At 44.8% G+C, this 21,092-nt stretch overlaps 1 protein-coding gene across 1 annotated transcript in view; it reads left to right on the plus strand.

Moving 5' to 3' along the window:
* Positions 1-20,636, plus strand: part of CCDC138 (coiled-coil domain containing 138) — a 31,054-nt gene extending 10,418 nt beyond the window's left edge. The window contains exons 9-16 of the mRNA XM_068966805.1: positions 1,146-1,223; positions 1,332-1,439; positions 4,771-4,935; positions 7,915-8,031; positions 10,884-11,076; positions 12,906-13,082; positions 18,448-18,586; positions 20,111-20,636. Of these exons, the coding sequence (XP_068822906.1) occupies positions 1,146-1,223; positions 1,332-1,439; positions 4,771-4,935; positions 7,915-8,031; positions 10,884-11,076; positions 12,906-13,082; positions 18,448-18,586; positions 20,111-20,276 (1,143 nt within the window). The 3' untranslated portion in view covers positions 20,277-20,636. The remainder of the gene's footprint in view (positions 1-1,145; positions 1,224-1,331; positions 1,440-4,770; positions 4,936-7,914; positions 8,032-10,883; positions 11,077-12,905; positions 13,083-18,447; positions 18,587-20,110) is intronic.
* The last annotated feature ends 456 nt before the right edge of the window (positions 20,637-21,092 follow it).

A 21,092-nucleotide genomic window follows, 5' to 3' on the forward strand; every position in this document is an offset into this window, starting at 1 on the left:
TGAGGAATACAGGGGTCATTTATCATTTGAAAATTAATACATCATCTGATAAAAAGAGAAGAATCATAATTCTTTGATTTAAAATTCAGCACCAACTCAAGATAATAACTAGGAGTAGAAGAGAACTTAATTCTCATAGAGTATCTACAAAAAGAAACAATCCTGACAACACTCACACTTAACATAAGTTACTGAAATCTTTTCCCTCTGAGATCACAACAAGGAAGGTGTTCACTGTTCCTGATTCTGGGGATCTTTGTACTAACGTCCTGGTCCGTGTAGCAAGGAGAGGTCAGGATTGGGAAGGAAGAAATAAGAATTATCCTCTGATGACGTGATTATGCACAGATGTAGTCAGTGTCCAGATGAGCATACAGATAAGTTACTAGAATTAAACAAATTCAGGAGACTTTCCAGATATGGGTTCAGTAAAAGTCGGGACGTATGTATACGTATGGCTGATTCATGTTGATGTTTGGCAGAAGCCAACACAATTCTGTAAAAGCATTTATCCTTCAATTAAAAAGATAAATTTTTTTAAAAAGCAAGTGTATTTCTGCATATCAGTAATAACCAGATACTGTTTATTGAAAGATGCTATAGGTAGCAGCATCAAGAAGCATTGGCTGTGCAGGAATAAACCTAAGAGATTATACATACACAGAACACACAAAGCATGCAAAATGCTATTTAAAAAGCAACTAAAGAGGATGGAAAGAAGTTGAAGGCTGTGTTGCGTGTGGGGTGGGAAAACCCCCTACGGTGAAGAAGGCACTTTTCCTGAGTTATGCAGACATTAACTCCAGTCCCAATAATTGACTACATTGTTACATGGTTTGTGCATTTTCTCGTATGTATGTTATGGTTCAGTAGAAAATTCAGAAAAAGGACATTCCCTGTTAAAATGTCTTTTCATTTAAGATGTTAGGAGACTTGCACGTTTTTCATAGAATGAAGTAAACTTTCTAGACACTCTACATGTTTTAGGCCCAGTGGTGGTTTTTGCTGTGATCTTGAATCGCGGGTGCTGCCTCTGTGTGTTGTGTTGCCTGATGATAGACCAGATAAGATAGTATCCTGGGAAAACTTGACTAGGAAATCAGCTTGATGTTTCTATTGAAATGTCTGTTGTTTTCCTGCTTTAGTTGAATGAAGTGAGTGAAGAAAACAGGAAGTTGGAAGTTCAGGCCAAAAGAGTTCAAGCCCGCTTAGACAATCTACAGGTAAGGAACCTGCTCTGCTCTTGGGACACAAGTGAAATCTGAAATGGCTGCCTTGGTCTCACTTCTGATACCATTTTTCTTTAATTCGTGGATAACGTACTGTTGCAGAGGAAGTACGAGTTCATGACAATACAGAGACTGAAGGGCAATCCCCAGGCCACTCATGAAGCAAAAAGTTTAAAGCAGGAAAAAGTACCAGCTTCAAAACCTTGTAAGGTATGGTTGAAATTTTCTCTACTGCAAAGCCAGGACATTTTTCTCTTTGTTCTTTCCTTTTTTTTCCAATTTATCATACATTCTTTTTGTTATGGAAGTATTCACCGTAATAATTTCTTTGTAGAAAAGTATCATAATATTTCAAATATGCTTTTGTTTTAAAAACAGAGCAAAATATTCAGCTGCTAAGAATATCAGTGTACAGGGTTCTTTGTGGACATATGTTTCCATCCCTCTTGGAAATAAAGACAAGACTGAAATTTCACATAGGTACACGTAGGTTTAACTTCTGGGGTGGCAGCCAGTTTTCCAAAGTGGTCATGTTATTTGTACCGTTGCTGGCAGTCTGTTCTATTGTGCCATAGCTTCGCCCATATTTGATGTTTCCAATCCTTCTTATTTTCATCTTTCCAAGTGGTCATGTTATTTGTACCGTTGCTGGCAGTCTGTTCTATTGTGCCATAGCTTCGCCCATATTTGATGTTTCCAATCCTTCTTATTTTCATCTTTCCAAGTGGTCATGTTATTTGTACCGTTGCTGGCAGTCTGTTCTATTGTGCCATAGCTTCGCCCATATTTGATGTTTCCAATCCTTCTTATTTTCATCTTTCCAGTGGGTGGTAGTAATATCTCACTGCAGACTTGCCTGGACCCCACATTCCACTCCCAAAAGGGCTGCTCCAGCCTGTTGCTGCCTCCCCACACCCAAACCCTCTGTCTGCCACACACAGGCTGTGTGCAGAGGGCTTAGTGATTGGAAGAGGTCCTATTTAACTCTCCCACCCTTTTCCCTACTACATAATTTCCATGTTTTATTAAAGAGGATTCTAGTTGTGGAAAAAATTTTTAATTAAAAAAAATTAAAAGTAGAGAAAGTGGAGATTTGCCGGGGTCCAGCCCCGGTGGATCCAGGGTGATTGGAAGGTGGGAACGGCGTCGGTGTCCTTGGAAAAAATACATATTTAATCACAGATATATAGAGCGATTAGAAACGGATAGTGTAGTAGGAAAATTAGTGGAGAAAAAGAGGCTGAATAACTTGGAATTCAGCCAGAGAAACGGGGAGCAAGAAAGAAGCAACATGGGGGTATCAGTCTTTCCGGAAACTGATCCGATTTCTTTATTTTGGGGTTTGCTTATATACCTTTTGTTACACATAGGGATGAATACAGAGTCACGCGGGGGTCAGCAGTCCTGACCTTTATCAAAATCAGGTGCTTCACATAAATGTATAAAAAAAGGTCTTAGGGATATTACATCATCTTCTGGCCATGAGACCTGTTGACATTTTATGATCCTTTCTTTCTGATAACCAAAAAACTTATTTCTCCCAAGAGTGTTTTTTCTTAAACCAGGCACCACCCTCCAAATAAAGTTACATTCCTATAGGGTGAGGGTGTAGTGAGTTACAATCAAGAAAGGAATTTATTTAACCCAAGGTTAACATGATTAATCTTAAAGGTTAATGCTTATTTCTCCTATATGCTAGTTATATTCATTATAAGGGCAGGGAACATGGAGATTTAGCAGCAAACATCAGCCCAACAAATGAAAATCCTTTCACCAATGTTCCCCTTAAGATCTATTTAGTCTTAAGATAGTGATAAAGTTACATTTTTACATAGCAAGGACACAGTGATTTATAACAAAGTACAGTGATCTATTACAAAAGAGAAAATTCATTAACTCAAAAAGTCTAGTATTGCTAACCTTAAAAACTACTATATTTCCTTTTCTGTATTCCAAATACATTGATTCATATATTCCCAGGTGCCTAAGGATATGGAGGCCTGGCAGCAATCATTGACTCAACAATGAGAAACGCCCTATGCTAATTAAGACTCTCAAAATACTCCAAAACTCTTTGTGCTGTTTATGGTTAAGAGGTAGAAAACAATCATGTGAGTAGTGGCAGGAGTATGGATAATCTTGTCACACAAGCTAGTCTGTCAGCAGAGAGGTTTGACTTGAGACATTCTTGTCCCACCCAGAGCAGGGAATTAGCAGCAATTATTGACACAACAAATGAAAAACCCTTCACCAATATAATTCCTAACCAACGCACTATACTAATAATTTCCAACTCCCCAAAAGAATTTGCCTTTAGTAAGTCTAAAACATCTCATGCCTCTCAGATTGGGAGGCTGTAAACAATCACATGTGGCCAGACGAACCTATACAGGCGGGCTAGAAAACCTTCAGAGGAGTCCGTAAGCTGAAACACTCTTGTCACGCCCAGGAATTTTTATTGCCTTGGAGCTGCACATTTACTCCTTCTCCGAGAAAAACGGTTATGGGGGAGAGCCCCCCGTCAAGTCAGAGGTGTAGGTGAGAGCATAAAACAGACTCTGGTTTTGGGCTAGATGCTCAGGAACAGGGGGTTTCCTGCGGCTTGATCATGCCTTTGCGTATGCCAAGCCTCCTTCCTCATGACCTTTGCCATGGGCGGAGTTCTTCACGCTAGCCCCCGGCAGAGATTCATACTCAGGTACTCAAGATGATGGTAGTTTTCATCAAAAGTTCCTATTTGAAGAAAATTGAAAAAGTTAAAGATTACTCTTATTCAGAATAATGTAACTTTGTTTTCCTTCATCTGTTTTTGTTTTTGTGGATTGCTGTCTGCTGAACTATGCCTTTTTTATTACTTTGCTCTTGTACTTCTCTGTCTAAAGTTAAATCTGGCATAGTTCCCTGAGGCACATGTATGATAAACATAGACTTAAAATGATTAAAAGTGGTTTGAAGGAACACGGAAGTCAGTTGAGTTGAATTTATACTGGTTTTTTATGGCATTTGGTTCTTGTTTTCTTCCCATTTGTGTAGACTCTCAAAGAACAGTGTTTCCAGGAAAAAATTTCATATCTGTTTTATAGAATGGTACAATGTAAAGAAAAACAGGTTTTGGGGGAGGAAGATAAGTTCCATGGTGGAAATTATTTAGCTTTTAAAACCTTTAAATTTGTTAAAACCTTAGTTATGGTGGTTCATGCCCTTGAATTAACGCCAATTTTGCTTTTCTTCATTATCAAACTTGGATAAAGAATTTTAATGAAAATTCTCTCTTCATAATAAGGTACAGTTCTTTCAGTGTCCATATTGTGGTGGGTTTCCCCTCTTCTGTCAGCCAGCATTTAACATGTGTCTCATGTTAACTAGAGAGATTTGATTTGGAATTTCTTCCATTTGGAGAAGCTTTGCAATCCAGTGCATGTTTTACAGGAGGAGTTTAGATAAATTATTTCATAATCACATAACAAATGTAAAACTTGCCTTTGAAGTTTTAGCAAGCTGTGAATTGAAATAAATGCTTGCTTTAATTTTTTGCTTATAGGTATCACTTAATGGACAAGTTTATGAACTTTTAACTGTCTTCATGGACTGGATTTCAGATCATCACCTTAGCAAATTGAAAAATGAGGAATCTGGAATGGATGGTGAAAAGCCACTACCCACATTTGCTTCTCAGAGAAGTGATATTCAGGAGAAGTGTGTGAAGGTTTGTTTTTAAAATAATATAAGGTTTGTTTGAAATAATGTAACTCAGTAGAGACGTGAAGAGTGAAAAAAAGAAGCTTGTGGTATATTTTGCAGAAGAAAAAGTATTGAAAGTATTTTTGATAGAAAGTTGATCATACCAATAGTCTGCTGTAAAAAGACTCATTTTAGATTTAATCCACATGAATTCCTGTGTGTATTTTTATAACATGATGGGAATTTCCTTTTAAAGGAAGACCAGAAATTAAAAACCTACTCCAAAAAATGGCAAAATAATTATATTTTAGAGTTAGGCAGGTAATCAGTGATACGGACAATTCCTGATAATGCATCTTTTTAGGATTCACATCTCACTAAAATAATTTTATTTTGCCTTTTGTCATGAAAGAACAAACAGTATTTTCAAAATTGTCAAAAGGCTTCTCATTATCAAAGACAAATGACCATTTTCTTAAATTACAAACATGAATTTGGATATTGATATTCATGATTTACAGTCAGTATAAATTGTCACTAGAGGTTGACTGTTGCATTCTACAAGAAATACATTAAAAACTCTGAAGAGTGGATATCTGAGGTTGTTTGTTTGACTTAAAGAATTATTACATACAGGACAAGGTTTCATTTTAGGAAATTATTTCCAGTTTTCATCCTTACCTAAAAAGTTTCTTCTGAATGCCTTTTGTGCTGGGCAGGATAATGGCCCTGGAGATACTCATAACCTAAGCCCTAAAGCCCGTGGGTGTTACATCACTTTGCCAAAGTGAATTAAAGTTACTTATCCACTGAACCCCCAAGTGGAGATTGTTGTTCAGTCACTCAGTTGTGTCCACCTCTTTGCAACCCCATGGACTGCAGCACACCAGGCTTCCCTGTTCATCACCATCTCCCAGCGCTTGCTTAAACTCATGTCCATTGAGTTGATGGTGTCATCCAACCATCTCGTTTTCTGTCGTCCCCTTCTCCTCCTGCCTTCCATCTTTCCCAGCATCATGGTCTTTTCTAATGAGTCGGCTCTTTGCATCAGGTGGCCCAAGTGTTGGAGCCTTGGTTAAAGTGGTGATTAACGCAGGGTGATCCAAGTGGGTCGAGTAACCACAGAGCACTTCAGACCAGACACAAGAGGCTACTGTAGAGTCGATCAGAGGCTCACTCACCCTCACCAGCCGTGAAGGCAGAGAAGGAGGGAGGAGGGTCATAACCAGGCTGGGGTGACCTTCTGCTAACAGCCAGCTGACCAGGGAACTACACCTCCAGCCATAGCCCGCGGGAGCACCAGGTTCTTGTCGTCATCCTCGAATAAGGATTATTATTTATTAACTTGTTCTGGATGTACACCTTTGAACTGAAATATTAATCATTCAGTCGTGTCAGACTCTTTGCGACCCTTTGGACTGTAGCCTACTAGGCTCCTCCATCCAAGGGATTTTCCAGGCAGGAATCCTGGAGTGGGTTGCCATTTCCTCCTCCAGAGGACCTTCCCAACCCAGGAATTGAACCCTGGTCTCCTGTGTCTCCTGCATTGCAGGCAGATTCTTTACTCGGTAAGCCACTGGGGAAGCCAGTACGAAAGTATGCTGCTTTGCGTACTTGGGACTTGGTGGGACTTGGTGCTGGACCCTGTACTTCTGAGGGGCCTCAAGGTTGGCTCCTAGCTATTGATTTTGCACTGGAATACATGTTGGCAGCATTCATTCCAGGTAGGAAACCACAAGATCTGGGTTTGTACCTCTGGCTGGATAGTTTTAGGCAACTGAGCTGGAGACTAGCATGCTTGTGTCTGGTGGGCGTTGCCTCAGGGATGGAGCTCTGCAGAGATGCCTGAACTGCGTGTGGATGTGGGAGGCGTGAGTCCTAATTGGCTGATCCTAATTGAGGAGCTCCAGTGACCAGGTGACTGAGAACCAGCCAGTAGGAGGCCCTGAAAGTGAGCAGAGAGGTGGGGGGAGCTAGGTCTCAGAAGTCGAAGAGAGTGTATCGGGTTGGGGTCGCGGAATAGAGGCGGGTGGTGTGTGGAGAGGGTGTCCCAGAGCTGCTGTCAGAGGTCTGGTGTGTCTTTATTATCATGTCTGTGGTCCAATTACATAAGATTTTACATCCTTGCTTTTATTACTTTTACTTAATTTTTATCATTAATATTTTCTGTTCATCATCTCTAGTCCACTGAGTAGAGCTATTCACTTGACCTAGCTATTTCCCTTTGTTAGGCCATTAAGTCACTTCCATTTTTTTCGAATCAGTGTAACACTATTTTTGTATGCGAGCTTTTAGAAGGTTTTATTGTAGGTAATTTTCTTAGGCTGTTATAACAGAAGTGGGATTATTTCCTCAAAGCCTTAGACTGTATCTCTGTGGTCTTAAACTTGCAACAAAATAACATACTGTTGAGTCAATGTTCATATTTAAATTTTTTTAATGTGTATTATTTTTTACAAATTAACATTAAAATGTTTATGAAAGACATGTAAAGAGGAAAGTGAACATCTTTCCAGTTATTGAAATCTCACTGTTAATACTTTTTAAAAACTTCTTCTCTCTCTCAATATAAATTCAATAGACATATTTTATATAAAGGGGATCTTATTACACTTTTGAAACCTGCTTTTATCACCTTAGACTATGCCATGGCAATAAAGATGGCATTATCAGCTAATGGTTATAGATGTACCAGAAGTTTATGCTGTAATCCATGGGATCGCAAAGAGTCAGACACAACTTAGCACCTGAACAACAACAAAAGATTCAGATGTGTGTTTATATAGGTTAATCTTAAAATCCTAGGTGTGCTATTGGTGGGTCAAGGAAATATATATGTAATGTCTCAAATGTGTGTTTCCTTATTGTATTGCATTTAATTTTAAAGTAGAGATTTTTTTGTTAGAGAACTCTTATTTTCTTTTGGAAAAATAATTTTTGGAAAACTGATAATTTCATATGTCTGAAAACTGTGTGTTTATGTTTTCCATCGTTTCATGTTCAGCTTTTGCCTCTGATGACAGAGCAGCTACAGTGGTTGCCCTTTGTGAATGCCAGGCTTCACGAGCCTTTCGTGAAGTTTATCTACTGGTCTCTAAGGCAGCTCGATGCCGGGACTCAGGTAACTGTGAATCAGAGTCGATCTGCAGGGAAAGCTGTGTTCAGTACTGCGTGGCTCCCGGTCTTGCTCTGTCTCAGGCTTCCCTGTGCATTCTCTTCACGTCGCAGAACTTTTCCTGCCTCCCTTGCTTCGTTCACCACTTGCTCTTCTTTCTCCCTCTCTGTCCTCTTTCTCAGTGCAGTGGGTCATTGTGAGCTTCAGAATTGTGTAATAAGGAGTTTCACTGTGTTAGGTTATTGTTGAAACTAACTGCTTCCCCCTGCCCCGTTATTTAATTTATGGTTTCTTATATTCTTGAAGGTAATAGAAATTGATTTTTTGTGCATATGTCAATAAACACACACTAGCTAAATGGGACTGTGATTGTTAGGATAAGCTAATCAAAGAGGGATAGTTACTCCAGCGTCATGAAAATGAAGGGTGTGTGTTACCAGCTCACCTAGGGTTGTTTAATCCAAATGTGAGGTGCGTGTGTACCGTGTGCTGTGAATTATAGTAGGTTTGTAAAATTTTATTTCCCCAGTTAGTATTGATACATCCTGATACAGGTTTCATTCAGTTAAAGATGGGGAAGAAACAAAGGATTGCTGGGGTAGTTTCCTCTTGGCCCCATGGCCCTTAGGATGAGGGGGCTAAGCTGCTCCATGCACGACTGATGGTTATGTAGCCAGATGGCTGAGGTTTAGAGAAATACCTTTCCTGAGGAAATCCTAAATATTTTGCCATCATGGTAAACAAATGAGTGCATGAGCACGTGTGTGGGGGAGCATATGCCCGTGTGCATCCACACACGTAACATCATCTGAGTGTATTGGTTGTAAGTTTGTCTCATAAAAGAAAGTTACATAAAATGATCGAGTCTGTTCAAAGTCACTGTGATTTTGCTGTTTGTGTGATGGGTTCTGAGAAAGGTTGGCTGAATTCTTGCTTTCAGCCATCAAAGGCTAGACTCAGCATTGAGTGAGACTTTGTCTTCCTTCTGGAATAGTCTTCTCATTCTTGCTGAGACAGTTCGTGCTGCCCTGCCTCCAGTGTGGACTCGGCAGCTCTGTGTGCTCCAGCGGGGCTGCCAGCTGCACGGCTTTCTGCTGAGAAGTATGGTTCTCACCTGCGCGTTGCTAAACACGTACTGATGGGTTTTTAGTAATTTAGTTTCAGCGGTTGTCAAAATGCAGGTACATAAGTTAAGCTTTTTATTTTGAGGTGATTAGAGATTCTCTGTGGTCATAAGAAATAATAGACACATCGTGTCCGTCTCCCGAAGGTGGCGCAGTGGCACCGCCAGGGCCGCGGTCAAGGGACAGTCCCGCCTCCCTCCAGAGTCTCACGTTGCTCTTCTCGTATGTAGACGTCACGTTTTAGAGCAGCACTGAGCAGGGAGATTTCCCAGGTACCCTGCTCTGCACCTGTACCGCCCCCCACCCACCCAGCCACCCACCCATCAGCATCCCTGCCGGACGGAATCTTCTTCACAGTCCTGCGTTTCATCCCCCAACATCTTGGTGGTGTGCGTTCTGTGGGTTTTGACAAATGTATTGGAGCCTGTAACCATTGTTACACTATCACACAGTATAGTTTAATAGAAAATCAATGCAAAAAATTAAAATTTGATACCAAAAAAATTTTGTCCTAAAAATCCTCTGTCCTGTGCCTGTTCTGCCCCACCGCACCTGGTCCATTTACTACCCAGGTGGTCCTGCCTTTTCTAGAATATCATGGAGCTGGGTGACACAGTGCATGCCCTTTTAACACGGGCTTCTTCCACATAGTCATACGTATTAAGGCTCCTCTGTGCCTTTCCATGGCCTAATAGCTCTTTTCAGCTGTGACTACTATTCCACTGTCTGGATGGACCACTGTTTATCCATCACCTACTGACAGACATGTTGGTTGCTACCAAGATTTGGCAACTCTGAGCAGAGTTGTTGTCACATCCACAGGCAGGTTTTTGTGTGGATATAGGTTTTCAGCTCCTTCAGGAGCTGAAATATCAGGGAGCATGGTTATTGGCTAAGAGGATGCTTTGTTGTTTAAGAAGCTGAAGCCTATTTTTCGAGCAGCAGCACCCTCTGGTGCCCCAGCAGTGCTGAGGGTACCTGTTGCCCCACAGGCTGACCAGCATCTGGTGTTATCGGGGTTTGGGGCTTCAGCCCTCCCCGTAGTGTGGGGTGTTACCCACAGGGGTTTCACCCTGATGATGTGTGTGGTGCTGCTGCTTGTGTCTGCCTGGCGTCTGTGTGTCGTCTTGGCTGCGGTGTCCGGGTCGTCTGTGCGTTTTTAATCGGGCTGTGTTCTCTTACTGCTGAGTCTCTAGGACTCTATCAGTATTTGGATAACAGTCTTTGAAGTGTGTCTTTTACACATGTTTTCTCCCCCGTCTCTGGCTTGTCCTCTTACTCTCTTGACAGTGCTTTCACAGAGCAGGAGGTTTTCCTTTTAATGAAGTCCAGCTTATCGGTTATTCTTGACAGACCGTGGGGTGGGTGTTGTGTCTGCAGGTGATCACACATCCGAGGTGTCGTCGTGTCTTCCTGGAGCCCTCGCCCTCCGTCACTGCGTGCTGCCCCTCCTTCCCTGGTAACTGCCTGCTCTGAAGCCTGTTTGAGGTTGAGAGCTGCCCCAGCCTCTCGGTCGCTGTCAGCGTGCTGTGTGTTCTTTGTGCATGCCCTTTTCACCTGTGTGCGTCTGCAAAGTGGGTTTCCTGTATTCCGCTTTTCAATCCTGTGTATTTTCAGCTCCATTGAATTTTTTTTAGTTGGCTTATTTTTAGTTCATATATTTGATTGTAGTATTTAAAATACCTATTTCCTGACCATGGATAAGTGTACCGAGAGAGTTCATATTTTTAACAGCACTCTACCATGACAACCACACTGAGGAGGTTGGGTGAAGACATATTCAGAGGAGTGGTAACGAAGGGTATTCAGGACGTGGCCTTAGAGCACTCAGTGGAGAGTCGACCGAGGACAGCTGCCTTCTTCAAGAGCACCAGCTTGCCCCTGAGATTCGTGTCCACTTTAATCGTCCTCAAAACAGTCACTCAAGGTAAGCCTTCAGAGTGTCCACACTGAAGCAGTTTTTACATAGTTACACATTTTACTTTTTAAGAATGGACTAGTGTGCTCTTTCATGCTGGGGCCCCAATATCTGCTAGAACGACTGTAGTTGCTGAAGTTGAGAAGGTCAGTGGTGGGCTGGCTTGTTGCCCTCCAGGGCCTTTACTGGATCCTGTGTCCATGGCAGCCTTTGCTGCTACCCGCCTCACAGAGCCCACACACCACGGAGAGTGCACCTTTACGGATCCACTGGGACAATGCTTGGTGGGCCGGAGCCCGGGAGCCCGGGAGGCCCAGCACTTATTTCTGTGAATAAAGTTTAGTTGAACACGTGTATGTTAATCTGCCTCCTATAGCCTCTGACTGCTTTTCCTCATAACAGCAGAGCTCAGTAGCTAGTGACAGAGAGAGCTTGCCTACCAGACAGTGCCTCTGTCTTTGTTCTCTTCTTCCTTGTGGTTATGGTCCCCAGAGTTGTATCAGAAGGGGTAGTGGCTGTCTGAGATGTGTGTGAGAAGCCCAGGCCAGAGTCCACCGTGTATCAACGTACTTGGTCCCGTCATCAGAGACACAGTGATGTTCGTTGCTGGTAACATGAATGGGAAGAAGAGATAAGCAGGAAGGATTCGGTGCACCCTCCCCAACTCTGAGCAGTCCAGTATTGGACACGCCGTCCACAGCACTGGCCTTAAACACGTGGGGATGGACACAGAAGCAGATAGTGAAAACTGGTGACTTGGGGATGGTCCATGCAGGTCAGACAGGGACACTGGCAGAGAGAGGTGCTGGCTGCCATGTGCTGTGGGCTGAATGTTTGTCCCTCTCACAGTTCACATGGGGAACCTACTCCCAGGGAGATGGTGTCAGGAGATTGGCCTTTGGGGGGTGCTCGGGTCATGGGGGTGGTGCCCTGATGAACGAGACCCCACAGAGCTCATGACTAGAGTGTTAACTATTCTGATCATCAGTAATAAGGAACAATAATGAACGAAGAAAGAAATATTTTTCATGTAAGCAAAGCACATTCTGTGAAATGTGGACCTTGCTCTAACACGGTGTTGGTAAAACCTCATCCACTGCGAAATAACAGGACGTAAGTACAGAGTTCGTGAGTAACGGTGAGTGCCCAGGTCAGGGAAGGGTTATTGCTGGAGTGTCAGGGCAGAAATCAAGGACTTCTGTTCTTCACCAGCGTCTGCATAGACATGATCCTGTTGTGGGTTTGACACTTTGTGTCAACTCTTCATGCATTACCTGCATATTATCTGACCTCAGGTCCATCCTGCAGTCAGGATGGTCTGGCCTCCTGGCAGAGACATCACAGGCAACCCAAGAAGGTCGGTCTCCTGAGCTCTGGGAGTGGCTCCCATTTGGTCTTGATCTGGAGGCAGAAACCCTCATTTTTATAAAGTTACATTTTGAAACAGGTCGATGGGAGCAGCAGTAGCAAGAAAGCTTGTCTCAGAAGCAGCTGTCGAGGTGGCGGTGGTGACGCTGCTCACAGGTGTCGGCAGGCAGTAGTCATGATCAGACTGCTGAATAGTGACTGTTTGCCTTGATATAAAGAAGGAGTGGTGCTCATTATAAATTCAGTGTTGAACAGGGGATTTCTGAGTGAAGTTTACCCTGTCATACCGTCTTCTCCATTTCAGTCCTGACAGCTGAGTGAGGGACAGTGTCTGAATTCAGCCCATCTTGTCTGGTCCTTCAGTTTCTTCTTTTCTCTCGTGTTTGCGGCCGCATCGGGGTCCCCTTCCTGCTATGTCTGTGACCTGCTGGACTAACGATGCGGTCATTGTCTGGTGCCCTGTCTTCCAGCTGACTTCCTGGCACAGGCATTCGACTCGCTATGTCTGGACCTGCAGGCGGACGAGGGGAAGAGCCTGTTCCTGCAGCTGCAGGCGATGCCAGTGGTGCTGAGCCACCTGAAGCTCTCCAGCCGGGGGCTGCTGCCCAGTGTCATGGACAGCCTGCTGCAGATGACCGTGGAATCCAGTGAGTGTCATGTCCAATAATGCGAGGGAGAGGGGAAGTCCAAAGAGTGTCGTGCCCAGTGAGGGCGGTGGTTTGAGTCTATTCTCGACGTGCGACTGTGTTGTGTACGGCACAGCTGGGTCACAGGGTCAGTGGTGCCGTTCAGAGTCCTAGAGCCTCACCCTTTGTCCACATGTCCACCAGCTTTCCCAGGGGCCTCAGTGTGAAGACTCGCTCATCTTCCAGCCCCTTCTCTGCTGCTCATGTCGGTTGTGCAGCGGAGCAGCCATGTCCTGGTGGCTGGGGGGGAGCGACCCCACCTGCAGGGCACATGGGGACCCAGCCTCCTCTCCTCCCGGAGACTCCCGCAGCCTCCCTGCATCTCTGATGCTCGAGTGCATGAAGCAGTGTGGTCAGTGGGGTTTTCCTCTCGGCGATGGCCCTGGTGAGTGAGACAGGCTCTTACTCGCTGGTGGGGCCTCCTCCCCAGCCCAGCCAGGACTCTGATGGGCTTTGCCTGCCTTGTTCTTCAGACCCCAGGGAAACCCCTCAACTTGTGGGAAGCTGCCATTTTGCTTCAGTGATTCTTTCCACTCTTGAGTTTCTCATCTTCCGTGCACAGCACTTCTCATTTTGCCTTGAGAACGTGGAACCACAGCCAGGAAGCCCACGCTCTGTGGGAGCCAGCAAGCAAGGGCAGGTCCCTGGTGGCCAGTTGTCCCTCCAACCTCCCTGGATGTGGTCTGTGTGCCTGTTTCCCCACACAGTCCTGCGAGGAGGCCCTGGGGAGAGCCAGGGCCTGGAGGGTCAGCTGGCTTGTCCTGGACCCACGGCTGGGCCGAGGCGGAGCTCGGACTTGAACCCAGAGCTGTGGGTTGGGGAGGGGCTCTGCCACACACTCCCCCACCCTGGACTGCTTCCTCCTGCCCCAGGGGGACAGCCTCCGCTGGCCAAGTTTATTCGTGTTCATCTCTTGACTGTCACTGTCAAACAATCAGACTGCCCGCTGGAGTCTCACTCCTCCCTGAGGGGTGATGGTGACGTGGCAGCTCTTGATTGACTGATGTCAGGTCTCCAGCAGCAGTGCAAAATTAGTAACTGAGACACAGAGACTCAAGGTTACTTTTTGAAGTAGGTGAATTTCCAACAAGTTTCACAGAATTTTTTTCAATAAGGAAAACAAAACTCCTATCAGGTGTAAATGTTTGTTCATCAGAGACAAAGCCATCTGAGTGTCTGACAGACGAAGCCACCGTGTAGCCAGAGGACAATGTGATACAACCTCAGAAGCATTGGGGCGCCCACAGCACCCATGCGGGAGACCACGTCCGGTTCCTCATGCATGGCCCGGCGCCTCTGTCCCAGCCGCCTCTGTCCCAGCCGCCCTCACCCTGTCTCGCTCTTCCCATCCCGTGGGGTAAACAACTGCTCCTGAGGCTGCTCTTTGGGAGCTGTGCTGGCAGAGAGATGGGACCCAGGAGGCCGGAAGTGATGTAACTTTGAGGGTTGCTGACCGAGTATGTGTGTTTGTTGGATGCATTTTCCGTTTTTAGCATAAACCCAATGCCTGGTATTAGCCAACAAAGTTTGTTGAAGGGATAAATGAATCATAGATCAAAACACAGCAAATACTTTTCTACTGTTGGTTTTGTTTTGTTCTTTTTAGGTTTGAGGTGGGAAACGCATTTCACCATATTGTTGTTGAGTTGCTCAGTCATGTCTGACTCTTTGTAACCCTATGGATTGTATCCTGCCAGACTTCTCTCTCCATGGGATTCTCCAGGCAAGAATACTGGAGTGGGTTGCCATTCCCTTCTCCAGGGGATCTTCTCAACCCAGAGATTGAACCCACATCTCCTGCATTGCAGGCAGATTCTTTACTTCTGAGCCACTGGGGAAGCCCTCTTTTACCACGTAACTGTTTCGGAAGAATTGTTGGAAAAGAAATCCTGATAGTGCTGGTCTGCAGCTTCTGGGCCTTGGTGGCCCGTGTATGCAGTGCTGTGGTTTGGGCCTCGGGTCTGCCACTTTGCTGAGCGGGGCCTCCTCAGTGCCCATGTGGGGCTCTGGACCCAAGGGCCCGAGAGGAGCTGCCAGTGGCTAAGCTGTGCCTGGTGGTGTCCACCTGGGGCTCAGTGTAGAAACGGCCTGAGACTGGGAGGTGACTCCACAGTCGTTTCACGTCTGTTAAATCCCAGAGTAATTTAAAACATGGGGCATGTATTCTGTATGTTTGTTTTCTTCGTCTTCTAGTGCTTTAGCAGCATTGTAAACTGGTAAACTGAGACACACTGTAACTTGAAAAGTTTATTTGCGCAAACAGCATTCCCAGTGGGGCTTGGTGGGGCCTCGGGCAGAGGTTTTTGTGGACCAGACTCAGAAGTAGAGAAACTTTGTGATTGTCTGTCTACGCTGCAGTGCTCGCCTTAGCTGGCTGTTAGGTTCGTCATTCTGGAGTCTCATGTCTCAGATTCAAGTGGAGTTCTAGTTTGTTCAGTGGGCTGTGACTGGGGAACCTGAGCCACCCAATCTGGTGGCCACCTTGTTTCATGACTGTTGTCACGTATTTGGTGGAAGGTGGTGGGTTCCCGGTGCCATGTTGGAAGTTTAAGAAGACCAGTCTTTGGCACAGATGTGGCAAAGCGGTAGGAGCTGTGTGTGTCTGTCCAGGGCCCCCTGTCCATCCACCGCAGGTCACCTTTACCTTTGCCATCCCCACCCGACCTCCCCCAAGCATGAGAAGTAGCAGGAACTGTGTGGGCAGAGTTCTCTGAAAGCTGCTGGGCTACACTTCATGAGTTTGAGCAGAGGTCTGTGCGTTGCTCTTCCTGAGTGTGTGTTGTGAGCACAGTGTTATTTTTGGATTGAGGGCTTCTGATTATACGTTTTGCACATGAGTATAAATCAGACGATAACTGAGCAGTGTGCTTTTAGGAAAGTACTCTGTAGTTTTTTTCTCTTCCTGTCAGTGTTGAAAGCTGTCACTCACCTACCTGGGCTTAGCTGTGTAAGAACATGAGTTCCACGTTCCTGAAGAGCTTTCCTTTCCTTGTCAGACGTAGTTTAAATAAAGTTATTTAAGTTTGTATTTGTATTATTAGTTTATTCTCTTTTGTGCTCTAGAAACCATCTTGTGTTACCATTTAACACCTGAATGGAACAATGTATTTGAGTATGTTTCTCAGACCTTGTTTTTCAAGTAAAGTTTATTTTTATTATAAAAGTAAAAGAAGTTGGGAAACTGGCCAAAAACCCCAAAGTCCTACTATCCAAAAATATGTCCATTCACAGGCTATTGTGAATTGTGCTTTTGCAAGTACTTCTTTTTTTTTAAACATACTGAAGGTGTGTGGAGACCTTGCCTTGAATAGATCTTCTGGCACCATTTTTCCAGCAGCATTTGCTCCCTTCACATCTCTCTGTCACATTTTTGTCATTCTCATGGTGTTTCAAACCTTTTCATTATTACTGTGTTTGTTACAGTGATCTGTGACCAGTGGTCTTGATGTTGTCGTGGTTTGGGGCAGGAGGTGGGGGGGGCGGGCCGTGAACTTAATAATGTTGTGTGTGTTCTGCCTGCATCACTGACTGCAGTTCCCCCATCTCTTTCCTCAAGCCTCCCTGCTCCCTGACACACAATATTGAAATTAGGCTAATGAATATACTCTTGCCTGGAAAATCCCATGGATGGAGGAGCCTGGTGGGCTGCGGTCCATGGGGTCGCTAAGAGTCAGACACGACTGAGCAACTTCACTTTCCCTTTTCACTTTCATGCATTGGAGAAAGAAATGACAACCCACTCCAGTGTTCTTGCCTGGAGAATCCCAGGGACGGGGGAGCCTGATGGGCTGCTGTCTGTGGGGTCGCACAGAGTCGGATACGACTGAAGCGACTTAGCAGCAGCAGCAGCAGCGTACCCCTCCAGTGGCCTCAGAGAGTTCATGGGAGAGAAAGAGTACTCCTCTCTCACTTAAAATGGAAAGACGTGATTGAAGTCAATGAGAAAGGTGGGTCAAAAGTGAAGACAGGCCTACAGCTGGGGTTCTTCCACTAAGCTGTTAGCCAAGCTGTGAATGCAAAGGAAAAGTTCTTGAAGGAAATTAAAAGTGCTGCTTAGTGAACACACGGAAGACGAGAGAGTGCCGTGCTTCACTGTTGACGTGAAGGAAGTCTTAGCGTCTGGACAGAAGGTCAGCCTAGCCTCAGCACTCCCTGAAGACAACACCTAATCCAGGGCAGTGCTAGATACACCGTGCTCCATGAAGCTGCAGGTGCTTGTCCGGAGATGTGGCTGAGAGAATTCGTGAAGATGATTTAAAGAAATATGGCTGAAAACTTACCACGTTTGAGGAAAGACGTGCTTTTGCAAATCTAAGAATTTCACCAAATTCCACAGCTCAGTGAAGTTCAGGATAAACCTAGAGAGACCCCACCTTGGAGACAAATGATTTAAAGTGTCAGACTGTCAAAAAGAAAGCAGCAAGAGAAAATGTGGTCTGTGCACTGTGGAATATCATTCAGCCTTTAAAAAAGTGGAAGCTGACACCTGCTACACCACAGACAGGCTTCAAGGACGTTATGTTATAATAAGACAGACACAGAAGGGCAGATCCTCTGTGACTTCACACATGTGAGGGCCCTCTTGTTGTCATATGTAGAGACAGGAGGTCGGAATGGGGCACAGAAGCTGGGGGTTAGTGACTAATGGGACAGAGCCAGCTGGGGAAGATGAGCAGCTCTGGGGTGCATGGGGTGATGTTTACACAATGGCACGTGTGCACATAACACTAGCAAACACTACACTTTTCCAAGTGGTTACAGTGGTACATGTTACCTTATGCATATTTAACCACAGTTTGAAAATATAAATGAACTTTTATTGCTCAAAAAAATTCAAGCAAGGAATACTGTAGAAAGCATGTCTTTTTTAAAAAATTTTTATTAAAATCTTCAATCTTTTCTTTTATGAATCTTTCTCACTTTTGCTTTTATGCTAAAAGGTTCTTCCATATTCAGTTGTCATTATGCAAGTTGTCATTAAATGTAAATGAAATTCATAAATTTAAGATGCTTTAAAAAATTACCACCCCAACAGAATTTCTTATTATTATTAAATACTGCTAATGCACTATTTAAACAGCCTACTCTTATGGACTTTAGTCTCAATTCTGCTTAATGGAAGAATCTGAAGAATGGAACTCTGACCTCATTACCTTCAGTTTGCTTGTTCAACAAGAGCCAGTAGATATTTTAATTCTTCCAATGATGGTATTTTCCCCACAGTGTAAGAGTGGAAAGAGTGGAAACCCTACCCAGCAGGGTTGGTACCTGCGCCCCCCAGGTACTGGTCCCCCGCCCCCTGCCCCTGCCCCCTCCTGTCTTGCAGGTGCCCTGCAGCCCTTCCTGGAGGCCTGCAGCTGCTCGCTCTTCTTCCGGACCTGCTCTGTGCTGCTCCGGGCGCCAAAGCTCGACCTCCAGGTCCTAGAGAAGCTCAGTATCATCCTGCAGAAGCTTTCCAAAATCAAGTAAGGATTTCTGATTTCTGACCTTTCTTGTCAGAAACTAGCTCACTGTGATCATTTACATTTCTGCTCCTGCACTGGCTCCGCTGGGATTATTAAATCAGAGTTTCCAGCGAGCGTGTGCAGTGTTAATGCTGGTCTCGGGCCACACACTTAGTGACAGAGTGAACCCTGGACCAGCTTCCTGCAGGCTGGCGCACTGTGATCACAGGTGAAGACAAGGGGCAGATGAACGTGTATCCTGCTGGTGCTTACTGCGGATGCACTGGGTCGGGGATGAGAAGGAAGCAGGCAGAAAAGACTGACCGGTGCTGGCCACAGCAGGCATGGACACACTGCTGGACTGGTTTGATTTCATTGCTATAAGTGAGGGCTTTCTTTTTGTTATTTCTTCTTTCCCTGATGCAAGCATTGGTATTTAAATTATTTTTTTTAAAAAAAGGACATAGACTTTAAGCTATATTTTTCCTGAATCTTGTATCTTCTAGTGTTTCTTTTGAGGGAAATCTGGACGTCTCGTGTGTTGTGTTTTTATGCCGTGACCTCTTGGTTTGGTTCGGCAAATACAGTGCACCCTGAAGTTACTTGTGGTTGTGTGACTGCAGGTCAGCCTGTCCTGCCTGGTGTCACACACGATGCCACACTGTAGTAAATTGTTTGTTGTCATGTTGTGACCTCATCCTTAGTCCAGTAAGTTACTAGTTTAGCTCTGGTGTCATTCAGGCTTGTCAGTTCATTGTCTTCCTTTTCTATCAGGCTGACTGGCTGTGACTGTCTTGATTTGTAATCAGTGAATTCTCCAGGGAGCCTGTGGTCCTTCACCCTTTGTGGTGCCCTGAGGCTGCAGGGGTGTTTCATTCCTCTGAGTTCCTGCTCCTGGAATTGGTGGAGGTGTAGTTCCCGTGTGGCTGTGTCCTGGGCCAGAGCTTTGTAGTTTGTATTCATTTCAGGCGTAGATCTAGAATTGGAACAAAGCTTGAATGAGGGGCTGGGAATATTGATGCCCAAGCCAGCCTTAGAGTAAAACTGTAAATCCACAGAGATGGAGACCCTGGATGAGATGGATGGTTATAAAGGTTACCATAGAGGGAAATAGATGTGGACAAGGAAGTAAGAAATATGTTACCAGATACGAGTCTAACTTACTGAAAGTGAGGTTGCTGACTGGTTGCTCTCCAGAGGACAGTGGCCAGGAGCTAAGTCAAGAGGTCAGCTAATGGTCTGCTCCATGAAGAAGCTGACATACCTGAGACATGGTGGTCGGGTACTTGACTCTGGCTGGCGGAGGGCAAGCCCGCTCTGGTAGTGACTGTGGTGCAGGCTCCAGGGTGATGAATTGTCCTCTTTTCTCCTTGAATACTTTTCCACGTTAGACCTGTTTCACAGATCGTGTCTTGTCTGTCTCGGCATGTGAATCCTCTAGTTACCTATTTCCTCTGCTATTATGAAACAGGATGCCATTCACACGTAAGGCTGTCTCACTGTTCTTGAGTGTGAGATGACGTTAAGGTGCTCCCTCTCTTGCAGGAGTAATAAGAAGCTCTTTGAACTCTTCACAATCCACCTGATGCTTCAGGAGATACAGAGGACGACGCACCCAGAGCACGCCTTTCTCTGCATCAACCTCAACTCCACTCTGTTCAATTTGGGTCTAACGAGATGCAACTCCCTGGCCACCAGCACAAACCCTTAGACTGGTCGTTACTATTTACAGATACTGCCTGTGTGCTGCTGCTTGTCAGACTGTAAAAATCAGCAAAGTAACTAAAAGTCTACCGAGTAAAGTTACATATGAGTAGCATCGTTTATCATGAAAAATAGAAAAAAACGTTAAAATTTTTTAAAGTTAAGTTTAAGTTTTAAAACTTAAAACTTAATTTTAAGTTTTTTAAAACTTTTAAAATGAAACCCATGGAAGCTGCAGCAAGTTTGGACTTTTTCCATTTGGCTCAGGTGGTACTCATGTACACAGTGGAATTTTCAGGGCAAATGACACTGGGGCTACTCTTTGTAAAAATGTTTTGGGAAAATTCTTAAAATTATGTGATTATTTGGAATAAAATTGGTGTTTGTGTGGGAACACAGATCATATTGTTCCGTTTTCTTAACACATGAAGAGCCTCGCCTTCCATAAGCAGAAGCACGTACATCTGAGCTGCCATGGGCCCAGCACCAGGGACCTCGCTGCCGTCGGGGTGGGTGTGGCCGGGGTCCAGGTGAGCTGGTGCTCAGGCCACGGGACAGAGGGTGGACGCCCAGAGGAAATCAGAAATTATACTCCTCAGCATACATCTCATCCTGGGATCTGGAGACCGGGGCCTTTTCAAGAGAATATAAGCTGTGCTGTTTGTGAAGCAGAAATCCATACAGAGAGCAGGCTAACGTGATCTGGAGGCTTTATAGGAACTTGAAAATGCAGAAGCAAAAATGAGCATTCTTTGTCAATGCTACAGGAGGTGGAGTCGGTGTTGGGGGCAGGCAGACAGCGTGGGGCTGGCGCTTCTGAAGG

This window comes from Capricornis sumatraensis, chromosome 1, assembly GCF_032405125.1.
Source record: "Capricornis sumatraensis isolate serow.1 chromosome 1, serow.2, whole genome shotgun sequence".
In the NCBI taxonomy this organism is placed as follows: Eukaryota; Metazoa; Chordata; class Mammalia; order Artiodactyla; family Bovidae; genus Capricornis; species Capricornis sumatraensis.